The sequence below is a fragment of the Saccostrea cucullata genome, unplaced genomic scaffold, assembly GCF_032062105.1.
Source record: "Saccostrea cucullata isolate Sc308-1 unplaced genomic scaffold, CSIRO_AGI_Scuc_v1 ctg568, whole genome shotgun sequence".
NCBI classification, from domain to species: domain Eukaryota; kingdom Metazoa; phylum Mollusca; class Bivalvia; order Ostreida; family Ostreidae; genus Saccostrea; species Saccostrea cuccullata.
Window position 1 is genome coordinate 38,706 of NW_026933360.1, and position 19,782 is coordinate 58,487.

The 19,782-nt window shown below is 33.8% G+C and overlaps 1 protein-coding gene across 2 annotated transcripts; it reads left to right on the forward strand.

Moving 5' to 3' along the window:
* The first annotated feature begins 2,050 nt into the window (after positions 1-2,050).
* LOC134238087 (peroxisomal ATPase PEX6-like) lies at positions 2,051-18,745 on the forward strand. 2 transcript variants are annotated; one of them, XM_062720210.1, is made up of 20 exons: positions 2,051-3,333; positions 4,858-5,033; positions 5,236-5,276; positions 5,411-5,550; positions 6,982-7,133; positions 10,794-10,914; positions 11,576-11,648; positions 11,859-11,936; positions 12,289-12,306; positions 13,278-13,429; positions 14,213-14,314; positions 14,897-14,973; positions 15,095-15,233; positions 15,420-15,540; positions 15,664-15,748; positions 16,208-16,269; positions 16,362-16,587; positions 17,187-17,264; positions 17,907-18,046; positions 18,449-18,745. In XM_062720210.1, exons 1-20 carry the CDS (start codon positions 2,095-2,097, stop codon positions 18,646-18,648), a joined length of 3,420 nt encoding a protein of 1,139 aa, XP_062576194.1. In that variant the 5' UTR covers positions 2,051-2,094; the 3' UTR covers positions 18,649-18,745. The 2 variants fall into 2 exon arrangements, with proteins under 2 accessions (XP_062576194.1, XP_062576195.1); XM_062720211.1 differs by lacking the exon at positions 12,289-12,306.
* Positions 18,746-19,782: the final 1,037 nt, after the last annotated feature.

Sequence of the window (19,782 nt, forward strand, 5' to 3'; positions counted from 1 at the left end):
CCAGACGATTTGACGAAAGAAATTACCTGTGTGAAATCTTGGATTTCTTTTCCACAAAAGCCTAAATGTTGGTTTTACCTATTTCGTTCTCAAAAAATTATAGTACCCACGTTTCAGAAAAAAAGGATCAATTGAACACAAACTACTACTGTTTACTTCATTGGAGAAAATGCTTTCCTACAACATATGTATTTAGTTATATCCATTCTCTAAAATGTTCACAATGAATGATTTGACAACAGATTTCAGAATAGGTGTAGCTTTAAATTTAGATCCAGGGGTAGATCAATCTACTTGCAGAAAAGTCAATCGCATCATCTCGGTCTTTTCGTCAGAGGTCGAAAAACAAATTGAATGTATCCACATCATCGGATGTTAAAAATTTATACATTTCCTGTTCATAGTAAAAACGGAGTAAGAAGTCCCTTCTATGGCATACAGTGTATTTTAGATAATATTATTACATTGAATAAAGTTAACTCCATATTCCACAGAAAATAGGTCTATATACATCATCCATGCTTTTATTTCAAAGTTTGTGAAAAGTGGGGGGGGGGTGTCATGGCGTATAAATGAACAATACATTTGTGGTCTCCTTCCCTAGATAAGGCCCGAGGAGTGGGACCGAAGAGTTGCGATTGGCAGGAAACCCACATACATTAACCATTCTGTTAACAACTCTTCAGAATGCAGCAAAGGCATCGTATTTTTACAAGTTAAATAATTAAATATTTTTACAAGGTTCTCAAATAAAAAGACATATTTCAAACAAAAAAAAAGTATTGCTCAAAAGGTTTATCACTTCTCTTACAGATATTGATTGATTACGTCAGGCAAGCTTTTTGAAAAGCTGTTACTTGTATCAAGTAACCGACCGCCTCCTGGCGGCCGGTAATTACAATCTGCTGTTAGCGGAGACGCTGTATAAAGGGAGATAACTCTGTACTTGAATTACACATTAGCAATGCCCCCTTTCAATATTACACTTTGAAAAATCATAAAACCTTTATACAACAAAACTGATCTAAATGTTACAATAATGTCTACACGGACTTTACTAGTTCAGGATTGCCATCGCAGTATAATACATTGATAAAAACATTGTAATCAATAATATCATACAAATCAATGTATTGACCAGACCCCCCCCCCAAAAAAAAACAGCAACAATTGTTTTATTATATGATTCACTGATAAAATGATACAGCTCGTTACTTGTTTGCATTTAATTAAGTCCTAGCCATTTAGAAGAGAGAAGCGGAATTAATATATAAATATATAAACCTTACCAGTCATATCAATATGAAATGTTTTTATCTATTTTAGTTGCCATGAAAGAAGATATAATGTCAGTCTTTTATATAGGATAGACTTTGAAAGGAATGAGTATTATGAGGAAAACTGACAGTCGAAAAAAAGTAAAAATTGTTGTTAAGTTAAAGTTGAGAGGGGGGGGGGGGGTTCCCTCCATCCCCTCTCACCACCCGCACTCAAAACTATGCAATCGCTTATATGATTTGTTTACATGAAAAAAAAAAATAAAACATAGTCGTTTAAATACATGTAGCTTTCAAAACAATTTGTTGGATCTCAGCCAATCGGAGAGGTGGACATTATTCAATCATATAATAAAACTACAATATTATCATATGGAATTAACTTTGGAATCACTTAACACTTATATATATACTAATATATGCATTTATTTACAAATTAAAAAAGAAAATAATCTTATACTGTAACATTTTTATTTTTCAAAAAATGCAGATTTATATTTGTTTTAGCACAATTATACAACGAGTTTTACATTTTTTCCCGACTACTAGTGATGGACCTCGAGAGAGAGAGAGAGGGGGGGGGGGGCAATGTTAGACCTTTTTTGCACTGGCCCTCTCACTTTCAAAAAAAAAGTTTCGTCCCTATTTACTGAGTCATTCACCCAAAGAGAATATTCATACTTTTCCGATATTTGCAGCAACACGAAACTAGTTTTTTAGAAGGGTTTGTAAAAGGGGGTGGGGTGGAGGTAATTTTTTATATATTTGCGTCGGGATCGATGTACCAAAAACAATATTTAGAATTTCCTCGGTCAAAATGTATGCTCACAAGCGATTAAAAGCGTCATTATGCGAAGTGTCCTATCCTCCTGATCGACATCCATTGCATGTGAGACTTAACAGACTACATTCACTTCAACTTGGGATATCAAACGACAAACATGTGTGTTATTTATCCGTTGTTGCTAAAAGGGAGCACCTGGAGGAGAGTTCACTCCATTCCGCCTCCCCCGCGTCAACTCCCATTCTGGGGGATACATATCCGTTCTCTCCCTCAGCTTCATACACACAGGACCAGTTAGAAAACTTCACAGACCCAATCTCTGAATATGTCGACGTTACTGCATTCTGTTGGATCATTGATGAGCCATGCGACATTGACGAAGATGCTGGGGAAATCCAAGTGGAATGCACAGAGGACTTTGTCTCTCACTACCAGCTCGGTAGAGACGAGGACATTTACGTGCGAGGCCTTCATCTGTTTCCCATTCAAAAAGTTGTTATTGGTGTGACAGACTATATGACTTTTAAATGGCTGCAGAAGATTGATTTCAGTGCTGCAATGGTCAATGAAGTCTGCAAGCATGCTGTTCTTATAAAAGTCAATGACATCTTTCTTGCACCTTACCCTGAACAATTCTTTCATGATGATAAATTTAGTCCAGCCATGTATTATCACATGCATGTCCTGGAATGTTGTCCTTTACGTCAGGGTGTACTCTCTGTTGACACAGAGCTGGTTTTGTCTTACATCGGGGAGAAAGAGCCAGCCAGTCCCGACTCAGACTTTGTGCTTCAGAGTCCGTCAAAAGCCGTAAAAACCCTAGAACACTTTCTCATGTCAGATTTCTGCCAGGCCTTAAAACCAACATCACTAGACCTGAATGCAAAGACCATAGGAGTAAAGAAAAGTTCTTTTCGCTCAAAAATAAACAATTTGTATGGTTTTGAAATTGTACAGCAACATGTTTTATGGAGAAAACTTTTGTGCAAGGTGCAAAAGAAAACTACCTTTGATCCAATGTACATTATAGGAGTGTCCAAAATCAATATGCTACAAAGCGGTTTCTTTGAAGAGACTTTGGTGAAGGTTTCTTTGGAAATGTCGAACTCTACAGTTGTGTCATACAGACTGGCACTTGTCAAGTGTCTCTCAGACAGAGTCGCTCCATTATCTAGTGTTAATAAAGTGTATGTGTCTCCGTTATTGATATTTAATCTGCAGAACTCTTGTGGAATGGTTTCAAAGAAAGTGCCATGCAACCTTAAGATAGAGGTATAGAATCAAGAAAATATGATCGTATTTATAATGAAGCTGTTTTACAACTTTTCTGGTTCAAATAGAATTGTATGTAATAAATGTTTGATTTTATAATCCATATTGATAATATAAGCTGACTTGCATTATGGCACATAATTCATATTTCTATCTTAAAAACTAGAAAGATTTATCAAGCTATATAAGTTAGCCTTTAGACAATGTATGAATAAAGGAAGCCACATTAATGCCTAGGGTCTCATATAATATATGAAGCTAAATAAATGTGCCATTTAAGTGGGCTGACTATAATTTCCATTGCGCAATATTTCGCGCATCATAGTAAAATGAAGCTAGGCCTAGAAAAAAGATATGTTTGTTTCCGCTTTCCCGACCGACCCTAATTTATAGTGCTGACCCTAAATATTTTTTTAATTAATGCTTTTGTCCCATGATGTGCAAGATTTCAACCAGGGAATTATAGCCTCCAACTTTGCAAGCTTTTCAAGACAGAAAGAAGTTTGGGTCACCTTTCTATTATAAGTTAAGTCACAGTAATGCTTGAAAACACCATTTCTTTTGTCATTAATGTTACTTCTATACACGTTTTGATTAAAGAAGCAAAAAAAATTTTTTCAAAAAAAAAAAAAAATTGCCTACCTACCTACCCTATATTTTTTCAGCCTGAAAGTGGAAACAAACATATTTTTTTTCTAGGCCCTATTTACGGTTTAAATGCAACTTTTTCCAGTTAATTATTAAAATCAAACAAAATAAAGAAAATATAGGTATAAAAACGTAATTACAATTTGATATAACTGATTTTTTAACCGATTTTGCAATTGATAGGTAGGTTGACGTCGTTGCAGTGTGTTTTTGACGTTATGATAATCTGTAGCTCTTAAAGAAAGGGGTAATAAAAATATTATAAAAGAAAAAGTAATAAAAATACGCTCTTGAAATTTAAAACATAGAAATTTGAGAATATCTCCAATATTTTTATTATGTTTTCATGTGAATCCATTGTGTGCGTCATATTTTGTCATACTCTATAAAAGTAGTAAAATTTGCTAATTTTTTGCATTTTGAGATGCCCCCTCTGGTAACAAGACGGTAGAATTTTGTGTTTCTTACATATATTGTATAATATAGTATTGCTCATCAAATATTATAGTTTGAACAAAATGCCTATTGTAGTATTTGTATAATTTGCTTTAAAGTGCTAAAAATGGGCATTTTCCTATATAATCCTATAGTAAATGTACCTGTATTTTGAGACGGTCCCTCAAAAATACCTGGATGGTAGATTTCCCCCAAACTTTGCATGTACACAGAAGTTAATGTAAGTTATATATAGTATAAAAATGAGTTTCGCTATTGTAGTTTTCACACAATAAAACTATACTCGGCCCCCTTAATTTATCTCTGATTTTTAAAAAATATTTGTGTGGTAGACTTAGTGTGCACTGATTATTTTTGTCTTGCACTTTCATAAGAATTAAATACAACTATTTACACATAAATCTGTGCTTGACATTACAGAGATATGAGTGTACATCGAGCTGTGAACACGAGGTGGACTATGGATCCATCAGTTCCTCCTGGAACACACAGATTCCCATGGCAAAGGAAGTCAGCATTTCAATAGTTATCTCCCCTTACTACAGTCCTCGCCAGATCAAGTCCGAGGCCGTGAAGGCCTATTTCAGAGTGCCAAGGTCTAAATACAAACTATTGAGTGGTTTCTGTTAAAATAATGGCTTTTTGTTCTCTTGAAGAAAATATAAGATATGTGAACATGGTGAATAATTTTCCTTAGAAATTAAACTGACTGTGGTGATATTCAACTCCATGTTCCAAACTTTTTCATTGAAAATTGAGAGCCTTTTTTGATTATTATACGATTTATTTCTTAAACAGATTATTAACCAAAGGGGATATTCTACCTGTCCGTAGCAAAGGTATGTTATTAACATTTTGCATTCACTTAAGCATATAATCTTACATGCCTGGCTTTCACTAAACAAATTTAAAAATTGTTTCTTCTTTTTTAAGATCATAACTTTCATTTATTTTTAAAATTTTTATTTCAAAGATGACCCCGAGTTCTGCTCAGCCCTTAGTGACTCAGACCAAAGATTTCCAACAGTGTTTTTCAAAGTAGTGAAGTTGGAAGGGCCTCCATCCCTCTTCCCTAGTTTTATCTGTGATCACAGGACAACAAGAGTTGTACAGGTACGATATTATCATTTAGATATTCATTATTTATTCTATCAAATACAAGATTATGATGAAGTATAATTAACAGATACTAGTGATCACCAACATTCCTTTTATACTCCATTTTAGTTGAAACAGGTTTATATCATAAGAATAGATTTGCCTTGACATTAAGAACTGTTAGTATTCAATGCTTTATTTTTAGCTCTACTGGTCAGAGACCAAAAGAGCTTATGCGATAGTAATGCGTCCGGCGTCCGGCCGTCTGTCTGTAAACAATTTTTCAAAACGCTACTCTTCCTACAATTTTAGTCTGATTTCAATATAACTTGGCACACAAGTAGACTACACTAATTAAGATACATAAAATAGTGCATCAATTTTTGATTTCGATGAACGGTGTTGCCATGGTTACTAAAAATAGAATTTTCTGAGAAATTCCTTTAAAACGCTACTCCTCCTACAATTTAAGTCTGATTTCAATATAACTCTGCACACAAGTAGACTACACTAAGATACATAAAATAATGCATCGGTTTTTGATTTCGATGAACGGTGATGCCATGCTTACTAAAAATAGAATTTTCTGAGAAATTCCTTTAAAATGCTACTCCTTCTACAGTTTTGGTCTGATTTCAATATTACTTGGCACACAAGTAGACTACACTAAGATACATAAAATAGTGCATCGGGTTTTGATTTTGATGAACGATGTTGCCATGGTTACTAAAAATAGAATTTTCTGTGAAATTCCTTTAAAATGCTACTCCTTCTACAGTTTTAGTCTCATTTCAATATCACTTGGCACACAAGTAGACTACACTAAGATGCATAAAATAGTGCATCGGTTTTTGATTTCGATGAACGATGTTGCAATGGTTACTAAAAAAAATAGAAATTCCTTTAAAATTTTCTGATTTCAATATTACTTGGCACAAATTCACTTACATAAAATAGTGCATTGGTTTTTGATTTCGATGAACAATGTTGCCATGGTTACTAAAAATAGAATTTTCTGAGAAATTCCTTTAAAACGCTACTCCTTCTACAGTTTTGGTCTGATTTCATTATCACGTGGCACACAAGTAGACTACACTAATTTACATATAATAGTGCATCGGTTTTTGATTTCAATGAACGGTGTTGCCATGGTTACTAAAAGTAGAATTTTCTGTGGAATTCCTTTAAAATGCTACTCCTTCTACAGTTTTGGTCTGATTTCAATATAACTTATCACACAAGTAGACTACACTAAGATACATAATTCTGTGCATCGGTTTTTGATCAGTACAAACCAGCAGAGCTACAGTCTTGACAGAGACTTCTGGTTATTACTTAAATTGAAGATTCATGGTGCAAATTCATGCGTTCATGCCATTTTAAAGAACAAACCATGTTTACACTTTTGGTAAGTTAAGCCCTGAGCATTTTTTCCTGGATTTTTAGGTTGGCTCGGTCCACAGTTATGTGCCCCTGATCATGAACACTTATCTCTCTGTTCGGCCGCTCTCCTACTGGGACCAGTCCTACCACGTCCACGGAATGAACAGACACGCCGACCAACTAGAGACGCTGATAAGACCCTACCTACAGCACAGGTATCTAGGGTCAATGAGTCTCAGGTCTGATTGAAAAAAAAAATATCTAATATATATTTCCTTACGTAAATTTCTTTCAATTTTCCAACAATATTGGCCTGTTAAGTATAAAAAAGAGTGTGAGTATAAATAGTAAAGAAAAAAGTAAGTACATTGACACATGTAATTGATTTTCAAGTAAAATTTATGAATTAATACTTGTAGTCTTAAATCACAAGAGTTCTAAATTTGATTCTTCACAATTTGTTTATTGTTTACACTAGTACATCATTATTAACTATTCTTTCTTACATATATTTGCTGTGCTTCAAGAACAAAGAATATTAACACAAGGTAGCAAACGTGTTATACACTTAACCCATAACATCTCTAGGAAGCACAAATGTATTGCAGCTAGAGCATAGTTCAAGCACATTAATATACACATTTGCATGTACCAACCAACTTTGTTAAAGATACATTTCAATTCTCATCATTTATAAATTAAGTAATAGACCAGTTGATACTTTGGTTTATAAAGTTATACATGTATGTTTAACACTTTCGTCCTTATAAAAATCAAATCTTCCTCAATTTTTAGCTCACCTCAACGAAGTTGGGGGAGCTTATGTAATACCCTCGGCGTCGGTGTCGGCGTCCCAGGTTAAGGTTAAGTTTTTTGGAGCAGTTTTCTTTTTAAGTACTTTTATGTCCTATATTGATTAGACATGCATGGAAGATGGTTCTACTGTGTTTCATTGTACCATTCAAAGTTTCAGATGCTGCAGTTTCAGCAAAGGAATGACCAGGTTAATGTTTTTGGAGCAGGTTAACATTTTTGGTGCAGTTTTTGGTGTAGATTTCATTTCCAAGTTACTATATGCCCTATGTTGACCAAACTTGCATGGATGATACATCTAAGGATGCATACTACCGGGCTTGCTTCGGATGCTGGACCTGACCTACATTTTCCGGTTGAGTGAACAGGTTAAAGTTTTTGGTGCAGGTTTTATTTCCAAGTAACTATAAGTCCTATGTTGACCAAACTTGCATGGATGATACATCTAAGGATGGATACTACCAGGCTTGCTTCGGATGCTTAATCTGACCTACATTTTCCAGTTGAGTGAACAGGTTAAAGTTTTTGGTGCAGGTTTCATTTGCAAGTAACTTTAAGCCCTATGTTGACCAAACTTGCATGCATGATACATCTAAGGATGAATATTACTGGGCTTGCTTCGGATGCTGCATCTGACCTACATTTTCCAGTTGAATGAACAGGTTAAAGTTTTTGGTGCAGGTTTCATTTGCAAGTAACTTTAAGCCCTATGTTGACCAAACTTGCATGGATGATACATCTAAGGATGCACACTACTGGGCTTGCTTTGGATGCTGAATCTGACCTACATTTTCTGGTTGAGTGAACAGGTTAAAGTTTTTGGTGCAGATTTCATTTCCAAGTAACTATAAGTCCTATGTTGACCAATCTTGCATGGATGATACATCTAAGGATGCATACTACCAGGCTTGCTTCAGATGCTGAATCTGACCTACTTTTTGTGGATGACTGAAAATGTTAGTTTTTAATACATGTTTCATTTCCAATTAACTATGAGCCCTATAATGAGCAAACTTGCATGGTCGATACATCTTAGGATGCACACTAATGGACTTGCTTCGGATGCTGAATTTGACATACATTTTTCAGATAATAGACCTGGTAAAAGTTATGGTTGCAGGTCTATTAACCAAAAACCTATAAGGCTCATATAACATAGTATAAACCGAACTTGCACAAATGTTGCATCAAGAGATGAAAATCTCAAATTTGCTTCAGATGCTGGATTTTGATTACATTTTCATTAAGAAGAACTAGTTTAAATTTTTTATGTAGGTCTATTTCAAAGTATCAGATCAAAATTGCTTAAATATTTTCATTTTTGGAATGTACACTTTTTTTTTGGTTAATTGTGTGACTTTGCCTTACTTAAAGACAACATTCGTTGAGGTGAGCTCTGTAATCTCTGATTACCTATGTTTTTCTTGGAATTCAATAATTTTTTCAAAGTTTTGTTCATTGGAAATACTGTATTCAGGGAAATTTTCACTCCCATTTTATTTTGGCCCCTTTCGCCCTTGTCACAATCTAAAACGGGGCGAATTCAAAGAACACAGTATAATTTCTTAAACAGAACTGTGACTGGGCGAATTTGAAATGGGGCAAAATTGTTAGCATGTGTAAAGGGCAAAAATAATATGGGGCAAAAATAACCCTGGAGAATTACTGACTGTTTTGAGCATACTTAATGTATGAAAGAAAAAGAATAAATCTCCATCACACAGCTTTGATAGGCTGATTATAATGGCTCAATCCTGAGAGACAGGTATACACCGGTGATGACAAAAGGCGAATATCAGTTGAGCTGTTTTTCTGGTTGAAAGTTTAGTTGAGGACAAGAGTTCTCCTTCCTTACCACCAGATGGCAGTTTTCAGTGGATACAGTTTATTGTTGCTGAGGTGTAACAAAATTTATATTTAAAACAAACCTGTTATCGTCTTCACATCCCATTCTGAGAAATCATATAAAACGTTTTTAAGATAAACACATACAGTCAAACTTCATTGTCTCGAACCTGATGGGGCTGAAAAGAAACTAGAAGATATTGGAGAATTTGAGATTTCAAGGGTATTAAAAATACTTAAAGAATATATTGTTGGGACTTCCACATCAACATATCCATGGTATTCGAGATATCAGAGTTCGCGATACCAAAGTACAGCTGTATTACACATATGACACAGAATCATTTGATGGGTTTTGCAAAAAAGGAATGAAAACACATTTTAACTGTAAGCTGATATACTCTGGATCAACAGTAAATAAAAAGCAAAGCAAAAGTTTAAAAAATAAAAATCAATATTGATCTTGAAACTATACTTTTATGCCCATGATGAATATGACTGGGGCATATAGTGTTTGTTATGTCCTTCTTCTGTCCTTCCATCCTTCTGTTCATCCATCCACTTTGTGCCTAACTCGGGTTTCATTCAAGATATTTTTTGCAGATTGAAGAGAGCTGTTGAACTGCATCAACTTTTTCTTTTAACTTGACCTGACTTTTCAAAAAATTGTGTTTACCTGTAGCTTAGTTTCAAAAAATCCTCTCAAGAATATTTTATGATACCTATGAAGACAGAAATGAATAAATAAGTCCACTATAAATCTAGATAAGAGTAAAGTTGAGAGCAGTGTTGTTTTCCTTCACTTTTAAGTTTATTTTGGACAGTGAATGACTGGATTCGAATCTGAGGTGTCATATTGTTATTCAGTTTTCTGTTTGAAATTGTTTGCTCCATTTAACAAATCTTCACATTATTTCGAGATGACTTCTGTTATATACAGATACATGTAGGTCCAGAACTAGTATATATACATGTACATGCTTTACAGGATTTAAACTTGTTCAATTATTAATATAGATTTAGTTATACAGAGTACATGTAATTTTATGTTGGAGTATACCTTGTAATGTTAAAATTAAGTTGTAAATATAATAATATGACATGCAGATATGATGAATCTTATTAAATAGTTCTATATATTATAGTCCTGTATTACATGTATATATATACCTGCCATATGATTAGTATTTGAATGCTATGTGTTTATTTTCCTACAGAATGGAGTCTGTGAATTTGAGGGATGTCCTTCCTTCTGTAATGCTGACAGGACCCAGTGGGTGTGGCAAAACCACGGTTGCCATGATTGTTGCCAGGCGACTCAATATGAATGTCCATAAAGTAAGATCTTACTAACCTCAGGGTACCAGTAGCTATATACCAATGAAAGAAGATTGCTTATTAAAACTGTTACTCTACCTTGACTTTGAATTTTGTCCTACCTTTGAAAAACTTAACCTTGGTCATAACATTGGAATTAATGCTGACAAGACAATTCGACCTTGAAACAAAATTCTATCTTAAGACCAGTATTTTTATATGTATATGTATCTTGACCTTTAATTGACTTTGACGTACTTTAAAAAAATCAACCCTGACCATAGCTTCTGAATCATTTCTGAATGGTTTTTGGAAGGACTGTAAGGGATCTTATATTTCCTATGTGTATTGGCTGTCACATGAACTTCCAATGGGTACCATTTTTGATCTCTTGACCTTTGAATTTGACTTGCATTTGAGAAAAATTAATCTAGGCAATGAGATACCATATGGAGCATTGGTGTTTAACAAAGTTAAAACATATTTTCTATTGAAAATTTCAGTTACAATTATTCTGAGGATACATATAGCTTTGCAAAAAATAATGCTATAAAAGACATAACGACCAAACCCCCTTTTTCATGCATTTGAACCCCAATATCTAAAATCCATGGATATTTCTGTTTTTTAAGTACCATAAGAATTTATGGATTGACACTGCAGCATATTTTAATTGTTTCAGGTGAACTGTCACAGTCTGTATGGGGAATCATCAGGCTCCATTGAAGCAAGAATCAGAAATGTTTTCAATGCAGGTAATCTGTAAATTAAAGTCAATACTGACAACTGTTTCCAGGATCATACCATAATTATCACAACTATATCATCAGCCAATTGAGTTAATGTTGATGGACTAGAAAAGCACGTGAACAAATACAATGTATGACTTTTTAAATTCAGATATTGTAATGACCTCTATTTCTGCAACCAAATTTTTTCACCTGTTTTGCATATTTTATTTTCAGCCAGTACATTTTCCCCATGCATTCTGTTGTTACACAGTATCCATGCATTAGGGAAGGATAAGGAAAGGAATGTAGAAGGTAAGGTTACTAATAAGACATAAAGGACTATCTCTAGTCCTGTATCGAACCTTTCTGACTGCCAGTTAATATTATCGAGGTAGTTTATCCCCTCATTATCTCTGAGTTTTGTGAGGAGAGCATCAATTAACCCTTGGCTAACGAAGATGATATGCATAATATGTATGACTAGCAGTATATGTATTTATTTGTTCCTGGTATGAAAAATATGTACATAGCAATGTGAGCGTATGAGACTCAAGACTTGACTCAATAGCATGAACACAAAAGTTCAGATTGCTAATTAAATTAAATGTTTATTGTTTCTTCATGTATAATAAAGTATCTGAATTTTCATCTCTTTGTTTAACAGGTATTGGTAGTCTAGCTGGTATGCATTCACTGTTACAATATACAAGCTACATAATACATTTATTTATCTATGATAGTACACTTTAACAATTTTTATCAGGGTAAAGGAAAATAAATGGCTACATGGGCTAAAAATAATTATTTTTGTGTGTTGTATACTTACTTTTCTTTTCTTTTTTTTGGGGGGGGGGGGTGTATGTTCAGTAGAGCAGGTCACATTTTTTTTAATGGTCAGTGGTTTTGGCTTAAAGTTAAGTATACAAAATGATTACCAACTTTGAAAAAGGCCAATTTTATTATGTGTTTTTTCACTTGGTTGATATACTTTATTTACATGTAATTAGCACCAATTTTAATTGTATTTTAACTCTACAATTGGATGCATGTGTCCCTTCACATAATATGGGTGTTTGGTCAAAGAATAAATGAAAATTGTTTTGTATACTTTTTTTCATGTGAAATACTGTAGAAGCACAAATTTTCATGGTGATCAAATTTCTTTGATTTGTCATAAAAAAATTTTCTTGGGCATTTAATTTCGTTGTTTTGAAAGTTACTCTATTCAATATATAGACATATAAAATTTCATGTGGGATTTAATTTTGTTCATAATTGTTAACAACGAAATAAATGAAATTTATTCCCCCACAGACATTTGTGCTTCTACAGTATCCAAATGTTTTTTTAGAAGACCTTTTTTTCATTTTATACAAGCCGAGGAATCAATTTTTGCCTTTTTTGCTTTTTGCTGATAAAGCATTCATAAATTAAACCTTCTTTTATATGTCAAGCATTTGCAGTTGGTTTAAAATAGTGTTTTATATTAGAAACTTAAGGAAAGTGTCAAGAGAGGAAATAGTTTGCTCCATTGCCAGCTAAACTTTCAGAAGGATATTTTTAAAGTTTGTATCTTTAGAAATGCATTGTATACTTGCCATGTTTTTGTAAATGATAGTAAATAAGTAAAGTAACAGATTATTGTCATTGAAGACCCCAGAGTGGCAGGTACCTTCAAGTCCTGTGTGGTCAAGTTGCGGAAGGAATACATAGAGTATCCTGTGGTTGTCATAGGAACGACTCACTCCCCAGGTCAACTGGCAGCTGACATCCATGAGGCATTCCTACATAAAGTCAACATAGAGGTAGGCTTGACATTCCTACATGAAGTCAACATAGAGGTAGGCTTGACATTCCTACGTAAAGTCAACATAGAGCTAGGCTTGACATTCCTACATAAAGTCAACATAGAGGTAGGCTTGACATTCCTACGTTAAGTCAACATAGAGGTAGGCTTGACATTCCTACATAAAGTAAGCATAGAATTAGGCATGACATTCCTATATAAAGTCAACATAGAGGTAGGCTTGACATTCCTACATAAAGTCAACATAGAGGTAGGCTTGACATTCCTACATAAAGTCAACATAGAGGTAGGCTGGACATTCCTACATAAAGTCAACATACATAAAGTCAACATAGAGGTAGGTTTGACATTCCTACATGAAGTCAACATAGAGGTAGGCATTCCTACATAAAGTCAACACAGAGGTAGGCTTGACATTCCTACATAAAGTCAACATAGAGGTAGGCTTGACATTCCTACATAAAGTCAACATAGAGGTAGGTTTGACATTCCTACATGAAGTCAACATAGAGGTAGGCATTCCTACATAAAGTCAACATAGAGGTAGGCTTGACATTCCTACATAAAGTCAACATAGAGGCAGGCTTGACATTCCTACATAAAGTCAACATAGAGGTAGACATTCCTATATATAGTCAACATAAGGTAGGCATGACATTCCTACACAAAGTCAACATAGAGGTAGACTTGACATTTCTAGACAGGAATATTAAACCTAATATGATCATAAATTTTCATAGTTTTGAAGTTCTTTTTTAATATAATTTTATTTTTTTTACAGGTTCCCAATGAGGATGAGAGAGGGGAGATTATGGACGGTCTGCTACAGAACGTGTCTTATTCTGGCGATCTCTCGGGACAGTATCTGGCTCAGAGGACCGCTGTAAGTACGCAGAGGTTAAAACAGAAAATTTAAACAAAACAGCTGGTTACTTTTAATTAAAAAAATGTGGTTAAATAATAAGATAAAACTTTTAAAAATAATCAATTAGTATTTGGTCAAACCTTATTCTCTCATTCTTAATGGGGCTGAGAAAAAATTAAAGATGTTCAAATACATGTATTCATGATATTGAGGTTAAAGTTATGACTGAAAATTTGGTAAGGAGTTCCAATATAGTATACAAGTACATGTACTTAAGAAAAAAATATACAGTATGGATGTCAGTACTTTTGTAACACTTGTTTAGAAAATAAAGTATACAGGGAAATTTTCGCCCGTTTGATTTTCGCTCCTTTTGCCCTAGCCTTGGTTGGGCAAATTCAAAGAATATAGTATAATTTCTTAAACAGAACTGTGATTGGGCGAATTTAAGATCGATAAAAATTGTTTGCAAGTGTTAAAGGGCGAAAATAAAGCATGGCAAAAATAGCCCTGTATACAGTAGATACTTTATTTTCTTGAAGCATACATTGTTTTGAAGTTTGAAAACAACATCCAGATTTACCCTGTGTAATTTTTCAGGGATTTGTGCTGGGTGACTTAGTTGCACTTGTAGCTCATGCCAAGAGGGAGGCTTACAGATCAGTATTAAAACACTGGTAAGGCAATAATCAGTTTCAGTAAAGTTTCAGTAAATAATAGGAATGAGAACAGTATATAAACAAATCAATTATACCTATCTAGTATGATGAATGTTAACAAGATTATGATGTTTTCTAGTATGGGAGACAGGAATTTGTTGCCATGGGAAGAAGAGGAAGACATTGCCAGTGTTGGAACAGTGGTACAACAAGATCACTTTGTCAAAGCTCTAGACCAACTTCAGGAGGCTCACTCAGACACCATTGGAGCCCCTAAGGTAGGGCATGACCTCAGACACAATTAGAACCCCACAGACAAGGCATAACCTTAAGCACCCATTGATTTCTAACAGTTTATGAAACTCCTTAGATCACTGGAGATAAAGGAAAATTACTTTATGTCATGAGCTAAAAAAAAGATTTTAAGGCTAAAAAATATTTAAAGATCAACTTGTTTTATTTAGATTCCAGATGTTTCATGGGATGATGTTGGAGGACTGGCAGATGTGAAGTCAGAAATTCTTGATACGATACAGCTACCATTACAGTACCCTGAACTCTTAGCTGCAGGACTGAGACGATCTGGTAGGATTGTATTGGATAAGGGTCTAAAGGACACTTATTGTAAAAAAAAATTGAATATTCATAAACTTTTAAGATAAACCTGTTTCTTTAGAGATCTCTTCAATACTGATTGCTATTCTACAGGTATTTTGTTTTATGGTCCACCTGGAACAGGGAAAACACTTCTGGCTAAAGCCATTGCAACAGAATGTTCCTTGAATTTTCTGAGGTAGTTCTTGATGATGTTTTGTCTTACTTTTATGATTCATATACCCCATGTATACTAAATTATTTTAAACAATAAAATGCTTTATTTGTTTGTTATTACTGGAATTAACGGAAGCAGCTGTTGCAGAAAAAATACATAACCTGCATGTAATTTTTCTGCAATAGCTGCGACCATTAATTCCAGTAATAACAAACAAAGAAAGACATTTTATTGTTTATATTTATATCTGTTTAAATAATCATTTAAAGTGAATTAAAAAGATAAATTATTTTATTAATGATGCGAACGTCTTTATACATTTCATTGATGGAACTGCCACTGATCAAGAAATCTGTACAGGGGATATGCCTAATGTAGTTCATGCAGTGATTAACGCAATGGGTTTTCTTAAGAAATAAAGGAGAAAATATTCAGTGGATGTAAATATTATAACATTAATACTCTCTTTTAATTAAACAGTGTTAAGGGACCAGAGCTAATTAACATGTATGTGGGTCAGAGTGAACAGAATGTAAGAGATGGTCAGTACAGATTACTTTTTTTTTTTTGGAAATTTCTATTAATTTAATAAACATGCTGAATAAAAAAAATTTGTTTTTGCATTTTATTGTAGTATTTGAGAGAGCCAGAAGTGCCACACCTTGTGTCATTTTCTTTGATGAGCTGGATTCCCTTGCCCCAAATCGAGGGAGGGCTGGGGACTCTGGGGGTGTCATGGATCGTGTGGTTTCCCAGCTTCTAGCTGAATTAGATGGTCTCAATAAGTCATGTGATGTTTTTGTGATTGGTGCTACTAATCGCCCAGATCTACTAGATCCAGCATTGCTCAGACCAGGCAGGTAAATGTCACAGCAATATTTACTTGTATAATATTATCAATAGTATAATTTTGTTTGTATTCTAGCCTCTGATTGGTTAATATCCAAATAGGAACACAAATTTATCTATGGGGACACACTCCCTGAAAACCAACTGCATCATCTGCATCCATGCAATCCTCTAATTCCAATCTTAGGGGTTCATGGAAAATTCCAGATTTAATAAATCTACCTTTAATATCAAACAATATCTCGATCTTACCACATGTAAACAAACATGGCTGCTAGGCCTATGCATCAGTTTTTATCTCCCTCACTCCTGATACTATTATTGTATTATTGAGTGGAATATATGAATTCATAAAAATCAATGAAATCCCCCCCCCCCAGTTGTTCATTTAATAATTTTAAAATTAAATTATAAGGTATGACTCTAATTCTGGGCCAAATTATTTGAGTATAATATATTTATATTTAGCTTAATTTACATTAATTATGAGCTTTTGAGGAAATTTTAACAGTTTCAGTTTTTCCTTCCTGGAATTTTTTTTTTATTAGCTGTTTTGGAGAACATGGAAGTTTGTCTTTCTTTATGACAATATTAATATTTTCTGTTTTAGATTTGACAAGATGTTATATCTGGGGATTCCAGAGGACAAGAGTTCTAAACTTAATGTGCTAAAAGCCCTGACAAGGAAGTATGTATATACAGCTGTGTGATATAGTGTATTACCTAGGCATCTTTTCATCTGTGATATCTGAACTGTATATTGCATTAAAGACACGAGTTATTAACATATTCATAATCTTAATTTTATCATAAAAATAGTTTTGGATATAAAAATTGTTGGAATGATTAATTGATCATTTCAATAATTTAAAGCCATATATGGCGTAACTGATCAAAAAATAAATTTTTGAAAAATACAAAATTAAGTAAAGAAATATAGTTAATACATTTAAATTAAAACTTTTCATACAATTCTGAGCACGGAGAACACCTCGTTTCAACTAATAATACGATTTTATCTTCTCTGTAATGAGTTATTTAAATCTTTTGTATTTTCAGAGGACAAGAGTTCTAGAAAATGTGCTAAAATCCAAATTAAATTGTGATATCTTTATAACTTAGACTTAGATTTTGTAATTTACGGAAAAGTTCTATCTTTATATAAAGTAATGACACAAATAATAAGTTTTTATAATTTTAGTCTAATAATTTTCATTATACATATGCCATATATGGCTTTAAGTGTGGAACACATGTACATGTATATATAAGAAGTTTTAGTAGCAAAAAGGAACAAATTATCTGATCAAAGTTGTTTATATTTCTATAGATTTCAACTGGCTGAGGATGTAAATTTGGATGATTTTGCAGAAAGATGTCCATCAAATCTAACAGGGGCAGATTTTTATGCACTCTGTTCAGATGCGATGCTGAATACAATGAAGCGCAAAATCCAGCAGTTAGAAGCAGGTAAACTATTGAAAATTAAAACAAAAAAGATGCATTAATTTTCTCTGCAATTCACCGTTATGTCTGGTGTCTCTTCTTTGCAAATCAAGGTTAAGGTTCCTTCAGATTACCTGGGGTATTTCCCTTGCTTCCTGGAAGATGTAAAGTTCTATCTTAAAAAACCTATGATAATCCTGAAGTAGTCTTACAAGGTTATCCATTGAAAAAATTAGCGAGCTAGCACCCAATTACATTCTAGATGGGGAAATAATACAAGCACATTTATTTCTTGAAAAATAAAAACAGCATTTGAAATGCAAGCTCTTTGTATGACACAATGGCAAAATGCTAGTGTTACTTATCTCTATACCTGAAGGTTATGGCGAATTATTCATCATTTATTTTTTTTTGTTTACCTTGCAGGAGAGAGTGTTGATGAGACCGTGATACTAGTGTCACAGGAGGACTTTGATGAAGCTTTAGAAAATTTAAGTCCATCTTTGACGGATGCTGAAATCCAGAGATATCGTCAGCTGAGAGATTCATTCTCCAACGACAAAGATCGTCAGATTCATGATAAACTAGTCACTGGTCAATTACTACCTGACAATGTAGCCTCATAGAGCTACAGAACTTATGTTTTGTGACTGTGATATATTAATATATAATTTCAAATATGTATGTTTTCAGCCGTAAATAATAAATAAGATGTAATACCAATAGATTTATATCAGTTTATAACACTTCTTAAGCAAAAACACACATTGTATTTTGACCATACTGCTTATAGTTATACCAAAACATCAAATTTAAAACTGTATGTGTACATTAAGAAAAAATGAAAACAGTTCAAAAACAATAACACATTTTATTCACAGTCATTCTACTAATGCCGCTGTGAATGATCTATAACAGTGTTATATGTTTAGGATTTACACCAATGATGAACCCAAGAGTGTCCCATACTGCTAACTCTCTGTTCTTCAGTAGAATAGATGCTGGACCATCAATTTTAACAACACACTGACAGTTTTTAATTTCTCTGTCATCAGCAGCAAGATATTCAGAAATGGATGGAACCCAATGAATTTTCACAATGGGTGTTTCATGGGGAACACAGAAAAATTTCAGACAGTCCACCAGTAATTCTGTTCGTAGTTTATATCGATAGACATTGAATTCCTTTGTCATTTGAAGAACCATTTCAATTACAGAATCTTCAAAGACCTTTGTGGCATTTTCTATGTATTCTACAGTGGCAGAGTATTTAAATTTTCTTTGCAATCTTGCTTTATTGGTTATTTCAGTAGTGCGAACTCCGTTTCCTGCATCACTGGTATTGTTACATGCTATAACAGAATCACTTTTGGATTTAAAAACTCCATTATTGATTTCACATTCATCCAGCTGTTTTTGTTTGACATACCATGCTTGAATATCTAACCAGCACATTGGAGCTTTTATGTCCACTTCTGTTCTTAAATATGTTGAATCAGATGTACCAGCACTTAATGTCATTGGCAAGTATTTTGGGTATGACTTGACAAAGTACTTTTCTCGAGGCTGATTTCTTTTCAACTCTGAGGTGGAATTTCTGAGTTGAGCCATCTCCAAATCCAGAGTCGTGTCTTGGAGGGGGAAAAATATGAGCACAAGAGATTGGGAATTGCTTTCACAGTCTTTTGAAAGTTTGAAAATGATTTGCTCACCTACAAACGGAGATTTTACAAAACAAACATATTTCGTTAAAAGTTCAA